The following is a 15972-nucleotide window of genomic DNA, read 5'->3' on the forward strand; positions in this document are numbered from 1 at the left end:
TTATAAACCCTTATTTTTTCTCCCTGCAATTTAAAAAACAATGCATTACCTAACAACACAAGTAACACTACTGAATCTTTTTAATTTCAGAATTTATTTACTATCATCTACGAAACAATTTCAGGCAGCCATTTTACAGTTGGAAGGTGTTTAAGGCAATTAAAACTATTAAGTTAATTTCTGAATATAGGAAGAACGGGAAAGAAAACTGAACGTATGCTGTTCACAAGAATTAACAGACTTCCGGTTAGCTCCACCTGAAGGCGCGCGTAGCTCGTTAATTAGTAACCAGGCCTGCACTGCAACAGTCAACGCAGTCAAAATGACGCTGGCAAAAATGACGGCAATTTGTATGTTGTCGAAGCAACGAAACACAACCCTAAAAACTCTGTTGGTACAAGCCAAGGTCAAGTTTCAATTTTTTTACTTCAGGCTACCTTTTTCTTTTCTCATTCAAGAATTTAATTTGAAATGCAGTTCCTAACTGAAAGTATTGTCAATATAAAATTAGTTTTTTATTTAGGCCAGCCGCTTGGTCCTAGGGGTGGGGTGGCTTGCTGTATACTGCTTGAAAGACTTCCATCCGACATTTTATCGCCTATGAAAATAACTCTAAGAAGCCCCCAGATAACAACACTGCCTCACAAAAAAATTTGAAAAGCACTCTCCTCTCCCCCACATTCATTACTGTGCTTTATGGCAGCTACGCTGAAAGGTCTGGGAATGCATATTGTTTAATTATCGAGCATTTAATTCTTTGTTTTATCTTACACTTATTTTGCACTCCAGTTATCGGCAGTTGCTGTTCGCTAACGCCGTAACTCTCTTTTGGAGTGGATTTGTTTTTTGACAGATAGACATCAACGTGTAAGTATAAACTCCCCCAGACGATTTCAGTTAAGAAACCTTAAAAATTCGCATTGAAATTAGTTGATTATTTCGTCCCCTGATATCACAATTAAAATGTTAATCTTTCTTTTGGAGCCCAGTCGCCTCGCTGACACTCGGGCTTTGTGTGCCGCGCACGGCCTGGTGATTCACTCTTTGTATTTCGTTTCTTTTCATTTGTTAGATTTCTAGTCGGCTAACAGTGTCATGGCGGCGTTTGTAGGAGGGATTTCATTTCTTCCAGGACACTGGATACAAGAGAGGAGTCTGTGCTTTTACCATCTACAGACACCGAGTGATCCTGTGAACGAAATAAAAACAACATCTTAAGGGGGGTCCTTCGTAACTACCAATTTGTTGCTAAGAAAGATTTCTGACCTTCAAATTTTGGAAACCGAACTTCTATGGATGAGATTTTTGCACAACTTAGTTCTATTGAAGAGTCCTTCAAAAGTTTCAAAACACGGCCATATTTGGTAAGTCACGTGACCAGAATAGAAAAAACCCTAAAACTGAAAGGGCGTTTAGATATAAGAATTAAAATCAGTGTCAACAGATAAAGAGCGTCCATGTGCTTAATGCTTCGTATGGTTTTTAGAAAATTCGCATTATTATTAAAGTTATGGCATAATAAAGACTCGTATTTTTGGACTTTCTTCGGTAGCTTTCCTTTCTTAAATGTAAATGATAATTCCATACGAAGGATTATGAAGAAAGATATGTTATCTCTAATTCTTTGAAAAAATCGGAACTTTACTTTTCTCTCAAAAGTTTTAGGGATTTCAAATTCTAGCGCGCGGTTTGGGACTGGCACTAGTTAATCGCGGGCAATATCATTTTTTTTTTCAATTCAGTTGTCCTTCCCACCAAAAATGCACCGTTAAGCATTGCCGAACGCTTCAAAATAGCTTGCCACCAAAAACCATCTTGAGAAATTCCTTAGCAACTGCTCTAGATCTGTAGTTAAGAAGGATCCCCTTAATCAAAAACTCCTTTCTGCCTACTGCCTACAAGGAGACACTTGATGAGAAAATCATGATGACATCATTATTTACAAGCTCAAGCTCAATTGGTTAGCAGTCGTCTTCGTTGCGGGTGGGAGGAGCGGTGGCCTAATGGTCAGTCCGCTGGACTCCTGACTGAGTGTTCCGCGTTCTAGCCGCTGCCCTGACCAGGGTAACTTCGTTGTGTTCTTGGGCAGGACACTCTACTTCCATATCGCCTCTCTCCACCCAAGTGTATAAATGAGTACCGGAGAATTTAATGCTGGGGGTAACCCTAGAAATACTCCTAGCCGCTTCATGCTACTGAAACTGGGATAAGCTCCGGCCTGGTGGGCCACTGTAAGAGCGTGAGAGGCGCGTGAAAGCCTGGGGCGGGGGGAAGGGGCAAAGAAACAAGCTAAGAAAGATTGTGTGGCGCGGTATATATCATTTACTGACCGGTAGCTGTTTCACAAGTGCACACAGATGATGTCCTTGAATTGAAACAGCGTATAGCGATGCACTGTTATCCACTTGTTCGACAACTGAAAAAAAAAAGAAAAAAGTAATTTACTTGAGAAACAATACACTTGACAACAAATCCCTCCTGAATTGACCGCGCGGCTACAAATACAAGGACTGGGAACTAGGCAAGAACAAAACAAGTCTTCTTTCAGTTAATTTGGTTCCTCATAAATTGTTCATACAATCAAGCGAAACCAAAATCAGATAAAGCCGCTCTAACGAACCAAAAACCTAGGATTAATGGTGAAAATTTAGCAACATAAATTCTATTAACTTCAACTTGATTTTTGGTCCTTTCATTAGCAAAATAGGTACATACTTGATTCTTAAGTTTGAAGCTCGAACTAAAAGAAGATAATAGCGTGATTTGGCTAAATTAGGACTAAATTTGGGTTGTTTTTCAGTCCTATTTTAGTTTATTTTTCAACTCAGCAGAAACATACTCAATATTAACAATAAGGCATTCACAGAGAACTGAACCTGATCCAATATACTGAATGCTTGTCGAGGCAAAACATAACAACCTAAGCTGGAAGCCTTCCAGTGCATATCAAGAGACACTTGAAACAATTTCCTTTTCATAGGATGCGCAAAGCGGATATAAAAAATCTCTTTACAAAATACAATTGAATATGCAGAAGTAAGAGATTATGGCAACTAATGCCAATCTTTCAAAGATATAAAGTTAAGATCATTAAATTCTTCTATTAGTCAGTCGAATGCATAATCAAGAGATATAATGGTCGAGATTGTACATGAACAATTTTTGTTTGGTTTATTTGTGGTGAAGTGACAACCTTAAGGAAAACGCTTTTAACAAGTTATCTGTACCAACTTCAGATTCGCCAAATTTGTGATATGATTGCAATATAACGAGATGACTTCTGAGTCGAATATCTGTTCTTTTTCAGTTTTGTTAAAGTTCATACAAATAGAGTTACTAATCCATCAACATCGTACGCCAATACTGTGCACTCAACAGGCGACTTAGTGTCTGGTTTGAAGTAAACACTTGCTGGTTGGTATGGGGTAAAAAACCACTACTGCTTCAATTCTAAACAAGATCACAGTTGAAGAACTTCCGAAGACTTCAAAACAGAAAACGATCTTCATCATAATATGATGGCAGACAGTGTGTCTCTTGATAAACCGATTGAGAGTAAATCTAAAATGTAATAAACAGTGGTTACAATATAGCAGAATACATTCAACTGATTTTACTCTTGTGACCTCGAGGGCAACTTCAGTGGGCTATATGCAGTGTGAGCCACTTGCATTGATCGAAACCAGACGCGCGTGGAGCGAGAAACGCGCGCGTGAAGCGTGAAACGTGCGCGTCATCGGAAAGAAGGAAAAATTGATGACTGATTTTACCTGCAAAATGTAACAGAACACAAATCCTGGTAATTATTGAGCTGAACTCTGTTGTTTCTGGAGTTGTAACCTGGAAAACAAAATTAACAACTTTAGAAAGAATGAAAGGACTCCTAGAAACATCTCAGTTAACCGGAGATCAAGCAAAGAAGCATTATCCTTTAAATTAAAGCCCTATATCAACATACATATTCTCCTTAGACGTTTCCACGTATTTCTCATACTAGTAAGGTTAATCTGGTCAACTGTCCTTTTCAAACTACCTTTCTTTAGATATCCCTGTCTTAATTATCGCAAGTGTATGTATGGCTATGTATTGTATTTTTCACATGCACAAACTAAATTTTGTAAAAGTAAAACAAGAGACCCTTTCTTAATTTCTACCATCTTTGACGATATTCGCTCGACAAGATCTTCAAGCGACAGGAGAAAAGCGCGAGGAAAACCAGACGACGAGAAAACGGCAACTATTTTTACACTACATTTCTGGCTTCCAATCCAAATTCTTGGAGAAAATCATGAGCTGCCAGTAGTCTAGCTACAATCAGGCCAATATCAGCCTATGATCAGGCACGCAGTTCAAGTGTTTGCAGAAAACGCTAATCACCCAACACACGAAAACAACAAAATGGCGCCAGGGTATTTTCCTTGGTGCTCCAACCGGAATAGAAAACACAAAGAACCGGAAGGATGCAGGAGCAGGGAAATAGAGTCAAATAATGTACAAACAACAAAGCGGCTGACGGCTTCAATTCCACAGATAACACATGTGACGTTCAGTGTCGATTCAGCGTAAGATGCTACGGTTTCATAAAAACCAAGGAACACGATAGTAATTCATTTTGCAACAAAACGGGGCACAAATTAAACTCAGAATCCCACCAAAACAGTAACAATACATTAGCTAAGCTTGGCAATGTACAACATAACTTAGTGAAAATGCAAAATGGCTGAAAAAACAAAAAGTCTCTTAATATAACAAGCAGTGAATGTGGGTTTTCTTTAAGTTAGGACTGAATCGTAAGGTTTTTTCAGCAAGTTATAAGCTCGAATAAAATTTCAATGCACTGGACTCAAGTCCTAGGTATTACCCAGTCCATCGCGCTTGTAACAACTTTAATACCCACAGTGCACTTCTGCTGAGCTTTTAGGACGGAATCAATCTCGTTCCCACGGCCTATGGAAACGAGGTTAAGAGACGGGATAAGAATCAACACAACAAACCTTAACTGAACTCTTGTTAGCTAGAGTTCCACTTCCTAGAAGATTCGCGAAGTCAGTGCTGTGGAAACAACACAAAATTAACATTGTACTGCAATACATTAGATAAAAATGAAATGAAAATAACAAAAAAATCTGAGAGACAAGGAAGTGATAATGACAACAAATTAAGAATCAAAAATAACATTTAGAATTCACAAGATACAAGCCTATATACCTTGACAACGGCGTGGCGATCAAAAACGAAGAACAAGGTAAAAAGACAGAAAAATCCATCTTCTCACTCGTCGAGCCTTCGTCATCCTACACAAAAAAGATAGAGAAATAATATTGAAACAGGAGAATGGTACATTGTATAAGACTTCTGACCACGTCATAGTAAAAAACGTTTTGTACAGGCCAAGTTTGAACCAAAGGTCTACCAAGGGAGCCCTACAAGCGTTCACTAATCATCTCCCTTCACCCTACCCTACCAACATCCCTCTGTGGGACAGGACAAATTCCTGAAAATAAATGCCAAGATCAAAGTACCTTTATAACGTAAGTTAGTGTTCCTCGTAGCTTCTGTGCCATTACTATACTCTCCACAAAGAAAGCAAACTGTCCTTCATTTGAAGATCCTGTGAGATAACCAAACACGTGTTCAGTTTGTTATCGCTGATCAGCTTACATGTCAACTAGTTAGGGCGATCTGTGTTCACGTGAGTGTTGTTTCATCTCCTCATTAGCATAAATTAACCATAACAAAGTCCCCACCTTTTATAAGGCAAAAGCGTAGCCGAAAGAATAAAAAAATCCCAGTCATGTTACTAGGCACGCAAACCATATAGTTTTTTTCTCGAGTAAAATTATCAGGCCAATAAACAGATAGGTGATGGCTTGAATCCCTCTCCCAAAAAGCTCCTAGTATGGTTGTTGTTGTTGTTATGACCACTTCCTTAATTAGTCAAACAAGAAGCTCTTAGAGCTTAAAACTGCGCTGGTCACGTGACCACCCTAGGGGTAGCTACGCGGGGAGCATAAAAAAATGCACCCCCACCCCCTTATATCCCCTTTATCTGCGCCAAACAATAGTGCGACTGACAAGCATAATGGTAAGAAAACACCTTGTGGGACATTTCATGGTTGACTAGTTCCATCCGCAATTAAATAGTTTTCTTATATGCTAATGCTGGCCAAATCTAATTGCCACGATCCTGATCCGTGAAACCAAAAAATCGCTTATCGGGACGACGGGATTTTTCGGGCGAAAGTTTACAACAACTGCCCCTGGGTCTCCTCCGAGGATGAACTTTACAATTGATAAGTACGTCTGGCTTCACGCCAGGAACGTAAGTATCCGTGAGAATTTCGACAGTATTCTCCATTTGCATAAAACTGAAAACTGGCCCAATGACAATGTTTCGCAGTTTCTATACTGTTCGTATTATTTTTGAACATCTTTCACAGTTAAAATTTTGCCCCTCTTTCGGTTTTCGTATTACAATAGGCGGTTGTAAAAATGCAGCGACTGACAAACTTTGTGTGACATTTCATGGTTGACTTGTTCCAGCCGCGATTAATTAATTCTCTTATATGCAAATTCTGACCGAATTCCCACGCGCGGACTCTGAGGCTGTTTTTAGCACAGAGGGTATTTCCCTACCATACCGAATTACGTAAGCGGTATAAGTCAGGGCATGTTTGTGAAGGAAATTTTTCTTCATATCTCTAAAATCCTTTCAATGACACAGGCAAAAAAAATAGATTACTCTTAAAAGAGAAATACTTTGCAATAAATTTGGATTTGCAAAGATTTTAAAAGTAGCTGATAATACCTTAAAAACATTACGTGACTCGAGGTCTAGACGATCGAAACTGAAACTTGTCATGTCAGCACATTCTTTTCCACCATCGTAATGGTATTTATTCATAGATTCTGGCCCGCTAAATTATATTTCTCTTTGAAAGCGTGGAAATTTAGTATTTTCCATGAACCAAACGCTTCAAAATCGAATAGTTCACACTAAGCATACTTTATAAAGACAAAAAAGAGAAAAATTTTCCATTTGTTACTGATTTGTAGCTTCTAAACATCGCGTGATTTCAAGCTCGACCGAGTGGAGGTCTGGGTCTGGTCACCGACAAAACGAAAAAAAACAAGAGCTCTTAGAGCTTACAACTGCGCTGGTCTCGTGAGCACTTTAGGGGAGCCATGTGGGGGGAACAGAAAATGCACCCCTTCCCTCCCTTTATCCCCTTTACCTGCGTCGAACAATGTTGCGACTGACAAACAAGGGTAGTCGTTTCTGGGAAACTGCCCACCTACCCCTCCCCAAACCTAACATTTTGCCCAAAGAAAGAAGTCAGTGTTAATGTTAGGTTAGGGGAGGGGTAGGTGGGCAGTTTCCCAGAAACGACCATTGATCCCAAACAAGATGGTAAGAAAACAGCTTGCGTGACATTTCATGGTTGACTAGTTCCATCCGAAATTAAACATTTTTCTTATATGCTAATGGTGGCCAAATTTAATTCCCACGATCCTGATCCGTGAAACAAAAAAAATCGTTTAAATCAGCATCCAGTGTTGTCTTGAATTACCGTTTCAAGATTGAATAACCAGCTCCGAAAATGGAATATTGGAGCAGATAATTAAATCAAATTTAAGAAGAACACTAGACCTGTGTTTTGCTGAATGGGAATTCCCCGGGGAATTAATCTATCAATGACATAACCCTTGCAAGTCAGGGCATGTTTGTCCATCAGATTTCAGAAATCCTATAGATGACACAGCTCCAAAAATAAATAACGCTAAAAGGTCGAACATTTCACGCTTAACATGCTAAGTTTAGATCTAGACCAGAGGATTTGTTCAGTTTCCGTTTGTAGCAGATTTAAACCTTTCAGAGCATTGCGTGATACTTGCCGATCAGTGCCTTGTGAAAGTAAAAATTTGTTAACGCCAGCACATTCCAGGACACAAACGTAATGTAAATAAATGTAAATTCTTGCCCGCTAAAGCGTATTTATTTAAAGCGTGAAATTTTAGTATTTTCTTTGATTCAAACGCTTCAAAATACTTCACACTGAATTTTGTAAGTAAAGGTTAATGGATTCTCAAAGATTTGAAAGGTAGCTGATAAAAGCTTTGAAAAATAACGTGACTCGAGGTCTAGCCGATCGAAAGTGAAACTTGTCATGTCAGCACATTTTTTATTCACAGATTCTGGCCCACTGAATTACATTTCTCTTTGAAAGCGTGGAAATTTAGTATTTTTCATGAGTCAAAGGCTTCAAATTCGAATATTTCACACTAAACATTCTTTGTAAAGACAAAGATTAACCATTTGTTTCCATTTGTTACTGATTTATAGCTTCTAAACATCTCGTGACATAACCTCGACCGAGTGGAGGTCTGCGTCTGGTCACCGACAAAACTAAAAAAAACAAGAAGCTCTTAGAGCTTAAAACTGCGCTGGTCACCTGACCACTCTAAGGAAGCCATGAAGGGAAACAAAAAATGCACCCCTCCCCTCCCCCTTATCCCATTTACCTGCGTCAAACAATGTTGCGACAAGGTAAGAAAACACCTTGTGTGACATTTCATGGTTGACTAGTTCCATCCGCAATTAAATATTTTTTCTTATATGTTAATGCTACTAAATTTAATTCCCACGATCCTGATCCATGAAACCAAAAAAATCGTTTACATCGACATCCAGTGTTGTATTAAATTCCCGTTTAAAGATTGAATATCCAGCTCCGAAAATGGAATATTGGAGCAAATAATCAAATCAAATTTGAGAAGAACACTACAGCTGCTTTTGCTGAATGGGAATTCCTCGGAGAATTAATTTACTAATGACATAAATCTTGCAAGTCAGGACATGTTTGTCTCAGTGGTCTTCCTTCAGATTTCAGAAATCCGTAGATGACACAGCTCCAAAAATACGTAAAGCTAAAAAGTCGAACATTTTATACTTAACATGGTAGGTTAGTTTCCATTTGTAGCAGTTAAGCTTTCAGAGCATTGTGTGATTCTTGCCGATCGGTGCCTTGTGAAAGTAGAAATTTGCTAACGCCAGCACATTCCAGGACACAGACGTAATGTAAACAAGAATCTGCAAGCAGTTTACAACCGTGCGGTTAGTGAACCACCTCTTTCAGCTCTTTGGCTAGAAAGGCGCGGCGCCGCACAGTAAAAAATCTTTAGAAAAGCAGTCACTTGATAAACACACAAGTCGTGTTTGGGTCAGTCACGGAGTGTGCGTGACATGAATTTCCTTCAGCATGACTGGCCGGAGAAATGTCACCTTACGCATGCAAATATTTATTTTGTTCCGAATATTCAATAAAATAAACCCAAACCAGTTCATGAATGTCACTAAAAGAAGTCCATTTCATGCCAAAATAAAGGAGGTCGTTTCTATCCTTGCCTGCGCAGGTAATTCCCCTGGCTCGATGACATGTATCCCGTGCCTTGACACATTCTTGCTGAGCTTGCAATACACGTTTCGATTCCCAGAATAAACTCAAAACAAAAATTGGATATCCCGAAAACAAGTCGTTGTTTTGCAATATTCAACACATGCCGGGTAAATTGTACGACTTGTACTCGCTCCGAGCCAAACGCCTGAATAACACAAAAATAACTATTTCACTCAGAGTGCAGAGTGTTCGTAAATATTTTTAAAATAGGTGAATGATTATTTATAGCTACAGGCGAGCGATCGCGTGGCATGGGTCTGACATAGTGTTAGTTTTTAAATAGCTTGGACATGTCCAAGCAGTCATCATATCTTGCGTGACCGTGACAAAGGAGCCGGCTGGGCCGCGTGGGTCTGGAACGATTTACCGACAAAAAAACTACAAAAAAACGAAAAAACGCCGGCCAGATTATGAACCGGCTTCGCACGGTTAATAAATGTAAATTCTTGCCCGCTAAAGCATCAAATTTTAGTATTTTCTTTGATTCAAACGCTTCAAAATACTTCACAGTCTTTAAGTAAAGACCAAAGGATTCGCAAAGATTTCAAAAGAGGCTGGATAGCTTTGAAAAATTACGTGACTCGAGCCGATCGAAAGTGAAACTTGTCATGTCAGCACATTCTTTGACACCAACGTAATGGCATTTATTTACAGATTCTGGCCCACTGAATTATATTTCTCTTTGAAAACTGACCCAATGACAATGTTTTGTAGTTTCTATACTGTTAGTATTATTTTTGCCCCTATTTTGGTTTTCGTATTACAATAGGCGGTTGTAAAAGTGCAGCGACTGACAAACTTTGTGTGACATTTCATGGTTGACTTGTTCCAGCCGCGATTAATAATTTTTCATATATGCAAATTCTGGCCGAATTCCCACGCGCGGACGCTGAAGCTGTTTTTAGCACAGAGGGTAATTTCCCTAGCATACCGAATGACGTAAGCGGTACAGGGCATGTTTGTGAAGGGAATTTTTCTTCATATCTCTAAAATCCTTCAATGACACAGCCAAAAAATAGATTACGCTATAAATTTGTTTAGTAAAGACCAAAGGATTTGCAAAGATTTGAAAGGTAGCTTATAATAGCTTTAAAACATTACGTGACTCGAGGTCTAGCCGATCGAAAGTGAAACTTGTCATGTCAGCACATTCTTTGACACCAACGTAATGGCATTTATTTACAGATTCTGTCCCACTAAATTATATTTCTCTTTGAAAGCGTGGAAATTTAGTATTTTCCATGAGTCAAATGCTTTAAAGTCGAACATCTCACACAAAACATTCTTTGTAAAGACAAAAATAAGAAAAAAATTTCCATTTGTTACTGATTTGTAGCTTCTAAACATCGCGTGACTTCAAGCTCGACCGAGTGGAGGTCTGGGTCTGGTCACCGACAAAACGAAAAAAAACAAGAGCTCTTAGAGCTTACAACTGCGCTGGTCTCGTGAGCACTTTAGGGGAGCCATGTGGGCGGAACAAAACATGCAACCCCCCCCCCCTTATCCCATTTGCCTGCGTCTAATAATGTTGCGACTGACAAACAAAATGGTAAGAAAACACCTTGTGTGACATTTCATGGTTGACTTGTTCCATCAACAATTAAATATTTTTCTTATATGCAAATGCTATATGCTGGCCGAATTTAATTCCCACGATCCTGATCCGTGAAACCAAAAAATCGCTTATCGGGACGACGGGATTTTTCGGGCGAAAGTTTACAACTACTGCCCCTGGGTCTGCAAGATCAGTTCATAAGAACGTCTGGCTTCACGCCAGGAACGTAAGTATCCGCGAGAATTTTTCCTTATTTACATAAACTGGCCCAATGACAATGTTTCGCAGTTTCTATAAAGTTAGTACTATTATTGAACCTCTTCAACAGTTCAAAATTTATTTGACCCTGTTTCGGTTTTCGTATTACAATAGGCGGTTGTAAAAATGCAGCGTCTGACAAACTTTGTGTGACATTTCATGGTTGACTTGTTCTAGCCGCGATTAATAATTTTTCTTATATGCAAATTTTGGCCGAATTCCCACGCGCGGACGCTGAAGCTGTTTTTAGAACAGAGCGTATTTCCCCAGCATACGGAATGACGTAAGTGGTACAAGACAGGACATGTTTGTGAAGGGAATTTTTCTTCATATCTCTAAAATCCTTTCAATGACACAGACAAAAAAAATACATTACCCTTAAAAGAGAAATACTTCGCAATAAATTTGTCAAGTGAAGAACAAAGGATTCGCAAAGATTTGAAACGTAGCTGATAATAGCGTTGAAAACTTACGTGACTGGAGGTCTAGCCGATCGAAAGTGAAACTTGTCTTGTCAGCACATTCTTTTACACCAACGTAATGGTATTTATTAACAGATTCTGGCCCACTGAAATATATTTCTCTTTGAAAGCGTGGAAATTTAGTATTTTCCATTAGTCAAACGCTTCAAAGTCGAATATCTGACACTGAACATTCTTTGTAAAGACAAAAATAAGAAAATTTTTCCATTTGTTACTGATTTGTAGTATCTAAACATCGCGTGAGCTGAAGCTTGACCGAGTGGAGGTTTGGGACAGGTCACCGACAAAACGAAAAATAATAATAAACCCCGTGCAGAGCAAGAACTGCGCAGCGCAGTTAATAATAATAATAATAATAAACCGCGTGCAGAGCAAGAACTGCGCAGCGCAGTTAATAAACCCCGTGCAGAGCAAGAACTGCGCCGCGCAGTTAATAATAATAATAAACCGCGTGCAGAGCAAGAACTGCGCAGCGCAGTTAATAACAATGCCAGCCCAAGACAACTGCTGGCAGCAGTAGCTTGGTGACCACTCACCTGGCAAAAGATGGAAAGGGACTGGGACACTATCATGTGAAGAAGATCCGATCTGTGAACAGAATAGAGTCATGTCAAAACACAATATCAAGGAATATTTTTAGACAATACTCGATAAATACTAGCCTGCGTAGCAGGCGTCGAAAGGGGAGGGAGGGGGAGTTGGGAAGAGGGAAAGAAAGAGGAAAAAACGTAGTCTGCCACGCAGGCTAGATAAATACTTTCATTATTTTTAATGACCACAAGTGATACTCACCGGCCGTACTAATTTAGTATTGAGGGAGTCTAACACGTTAAACTCCAACGACTTGATATGACGATCCGTCAAATTACTGTGAGATAATTTCAAAAAAAGGAATCAAAACAGGAAAAAATAAAGGGAACGAAAAAAACAAAACAAATAAGCACAAAATACAAAGTGGTTTTTAACTGGGCTGCCGGGTTGCTTCATAGGATCTAATAACAACTGTTGGTAGCATGGCGCCTAAAATTATTTTTGCTGAGCTTATCTTGTAGGGCATCCATTAAACATTACATTTAAGCTGCTACACAAAATTAAAACTACATTGTAAAAATAGGCAGATTTGACGAATCACAACAAACACTGTATTCTATATTTTTCAATTAATCGGGAGCAAACAGAATAACTTGACAAGGCCTACATTTTCTAACGCTTCCAAGGCATCAACTAAGTACTACATGCTTTCCCTCCCTTAGCACTAGGTTGCAGGTTTTTCCTTGAGTTCTGATTTGCTCCATTGGTTAGTTGACTAAATGTGATTACCTTGGTTTTCTTTGGAAACAGGCAATATAACTTCATAGGAAAAGCACTAATACATACACCACATAAAACAAATTACTAATAAGCAAAATTTATAATATACAAGATTAAATACAAACCTGAAAATAATAGATATTACTACTTGGTTTCTATGTTGAGAAGTAACTCTTGTCTCGTACATCTGGAATAACAATAAAGCCTCTTAGTACGAAGCTCAAGTCTCAATACTGACTGACCGACAGTTGGTGGTACATCATGAAAGCATCTATTAGTCGATGATATTCTCATCACCTGTTTGCTTGACATTGTATTTATATTGTAAGGAGAAATTACATGCTGATCAGTAAAATTTAGCTCCTTACCAGTCTCACTGAGCTGCTTTCTGAAAGAACTTTGTAAGTTGTGATGACAGGCTGAAAGAGAAAGGAAATGTTATACAATAACCACAAAACAAAAAAAGTAAATTGAAAGAAAAAAGGAAAAAGATAGTTTACTGTCCCTTAATTTGTACACTAAATGTATATGGCACATGCCGCATTCAACTCTTCTCTTTAACAAACTCCTCCTTCCCATAGTGGTAGCCAAAGACAATTTCGGACACAAAATTATGTTTACAAACTTCAGGAGATTTATGACTTTTAGTACTCTTAAAGTACTGTAATTATCTCCTCTCTCTCCCCCCCACCTCCTCGCCAGTTTTCATACATCCTTGATGAGTGAACTTGATAGAATTTTAACAATGTCACAATTTTGTTTGACATTTTTAGACAATTGCTCTAAAACAAACTGAATGAAACACTGTCAATGTTATTTGTTTTATATTTTGTTTCCCAAGTTACTAGGGTAGCGCACTAGGAGAGAGTGACCTGGTATCTAACCTGTTTTGTCTCTTCCTTTAGTTCCATGATTGACGGCTCATCCTGTTTTTCTGGTTCTGCTGCTGGTGTCTCTGTTGTGTCAGACTTCTCACTACTCCTCCTCTTTCTCTTTTCCTTCTTTCTTTCTTTTTCGTGCTTCTCTTTTTTGTCTGATCTATCTTTGCGGTGTTTCTTCTTGGATTCTTTAGATTCGGTTTTCTAAATATTGCAAAGAAAATGGACCTGAAGCTCAAACCTTCTGCTCTTGGTGCACCCCTGAAGCGTTGGATGCGATTATGTTATTTGATCCCAGGAGTGTACTTACGAAAGATTAAATCAAGTGTGGTTATCTGGGCAAGACTGAATACATTCTTACTTTCACCAAGACAATCAAAAATTATTTTTGAGACAGAAGAAAACATTTCCCTTGCATCAACAACTTTTTGTTAAACCAGAGTTCTATAATAAAAGGGAATCAGAAAATTCCATAGCACTCAGGAGCACACAGAAAATTATCAAGTTTGTCTCATAACATGAAAATCGACTGTACCTCAGATTGTTTAGTGCGTGTTTCTTCTTTTGCAGGTTTTTCTGCTGCTAAACTGTCAGGTGAAGGTGCTGTGGGTGCTTCAGCAGGCTAGTGAAACAATCAGTCAATCAATCAGTCAATCAGTCAGTCAGTCAGTCAATCAAACAATCAGTCAATCAATCAGTCAATCAAACAATCAGTCAGTCAGTCAATCAATCAATCAATCAATCAATCAATCAATCAATCAATCAATCAATCAATCAATTTATCAGTCAATCATTTATTAACCAATTAATCAATCAATGAATCAGTCAGTCAGTCAGTCAGTCCGTCCGTCAATCAATGAATTAATCAAAAAAAAATTATCCACCCATTCATCTGTAAAAATTTCATCTTACAACCTCAAACATTCTTCAGTCAGTCGCTTAGTCAGTAGTCAGTCGGTCCATCAGTCAGCCGTCGGTCGGGCTGTCCATCGGTCAGCCTGCCTGTCTGTCTGAATCATCAGAGACAACGCAGGTTATTTATCCCCTGGTCTGCATAACAAAGCTCACCTTTGGAGAAGATTTCTTTTGTGGAGTTGGCGACAGCCAGAAATCCATATCATCCTAACACAAAATATGACCAAAGTGCTTTAGAGGCTCCGTTGAACAAAATAACTGAATAGCAGTGGGGTAGGGAAGTGATTAGTTTAGTGTGTACGTTGCATTATTTACATAATGTACCTGGGGATCACTTGGAGCATCTGCAGATGGTTTGAAGTCTTCCACTTCTGTTATCGCCTTTGTAGGAGTTGTTTGTTCACTTTCTTTTTTCAAGTCATCTCTTGGCGGTGATTCAATATGTTCCACTTCTCCATTGAACATAAGATTATCCTCCACAGGCTCTGTGACTTGATTAAGAAAAAGAATAATTTGATTAAAAACATGTTTCTACAGTTAGACTCAGTGACACACTAAAATGTCTAATAAGATATATTTATTACAGTCAACTCTCTCTTAACAGACACCTCTATAAGACGGACACCTCCATAAGAAGGACACCTGGTGATGGTCCCTGCCGTTTTTCAGTCATTTTACTATAACCAAACTCCCTATAAGACGGACACCTCTCTAAGACGGACAACGGACACTTTGAAATCATAAACAGACACCTGAGAAGTGTTTTTTTATCATGTTTTACTAGTGAAAATACTTCCGAATTTCGTATCGACCTAAAGGAAAGTTAGTCAGAGCCCTTAGGATACGTGTATACCAAGCTTACTAACCACAAACAATGACGTCGTCCTAAGGGCTCTGAATGACGCTTTAACGGATTAGTTCTCTGCTTACACGTATGGACAGGAAAGAGGTCGTTTTCTATTTACAGTATTACAGTTTGTAGAAGCTCTCAATTTTTGCTTCAAAAAGCAAATACAGTCCTTTTATTATTTTAGTCTTATTGCAGTTAGCAAAGGTTTGTTGCATTGTGCAAAGGTTTAGCTCTATTATCTCAGAATTACCTGTTACCTGGACTC

The 15972-nt window shown here is 38.7% G+C and overlaps 1 protein-coding gene across 1 annotated transcript in view; it reads right to left on the bottom strand.

The window, feature by feature from the left end:
- Positions 1-730: 730 nt before the first annotated feature.
- Positions 731-15972, bottom strand: part of LOC144637976 (AP-3 complex subunit delta-1-like) — a 41553-nt gene continuing 26311 nt past the window's right edge. Inside the window, exons 33-46 of the mRNA XM_078497067.1 lie at positions 15182-15348; positions 15011-15064; positions 14478-14564; positions 13949-14146; positions 13433-13483; positions 13190-13251; positions 12546-12621; positions 12290-12341; positions 5523-5611; positions 5209-5294; positions 4995-5052; positions 3771-3840; positions 2331-2416; positions 731-1189 (exon numbers count right to left, since the gene is read on the bottom strand). Of these exons, the coding sequence (XP_078353193.1) occupies positions 1094-1189; positions 2331-2416; positions 3771-3840; positions 4995-5052; positions 5209-5294; positions 5523-5611; positions 12290-12341; positions 12546-12621; positions 13190-13251; positions 13433-13483; positions 13949-14146; positions 14478-14564; positions 15011-15064; positions 15182-15348 (1232 nt within the window). The 3' untranslated portion in view covers positions 731-1093. The remainder of the gene's footprint in view (positions 1190-2330; positions 2417-3770; positions 3841-4994; positions 5053-5208; positions 5295-5522; positions 5612-12289; positions 12342-12545; positions 12622-13189; positions 13252-13432; positions 13484-13948; positions 14147-14477; positions 14565-15010; positions 15065-15181; positions 15349-15972) is intronic.

This window comes from Oculina patagonica, chromosome 14, assembly GCF_052425735.1.
Source record: "Oculina patagonica isolate OP01 chromosome 14, crgOcupat, whole genome shotgun sequence".
NCBI lineage: Eukaryota > Metazoa > Cnidaria > Anthozoa > Scleractinia > Oculinidae > Oculina > Oculina patagonica.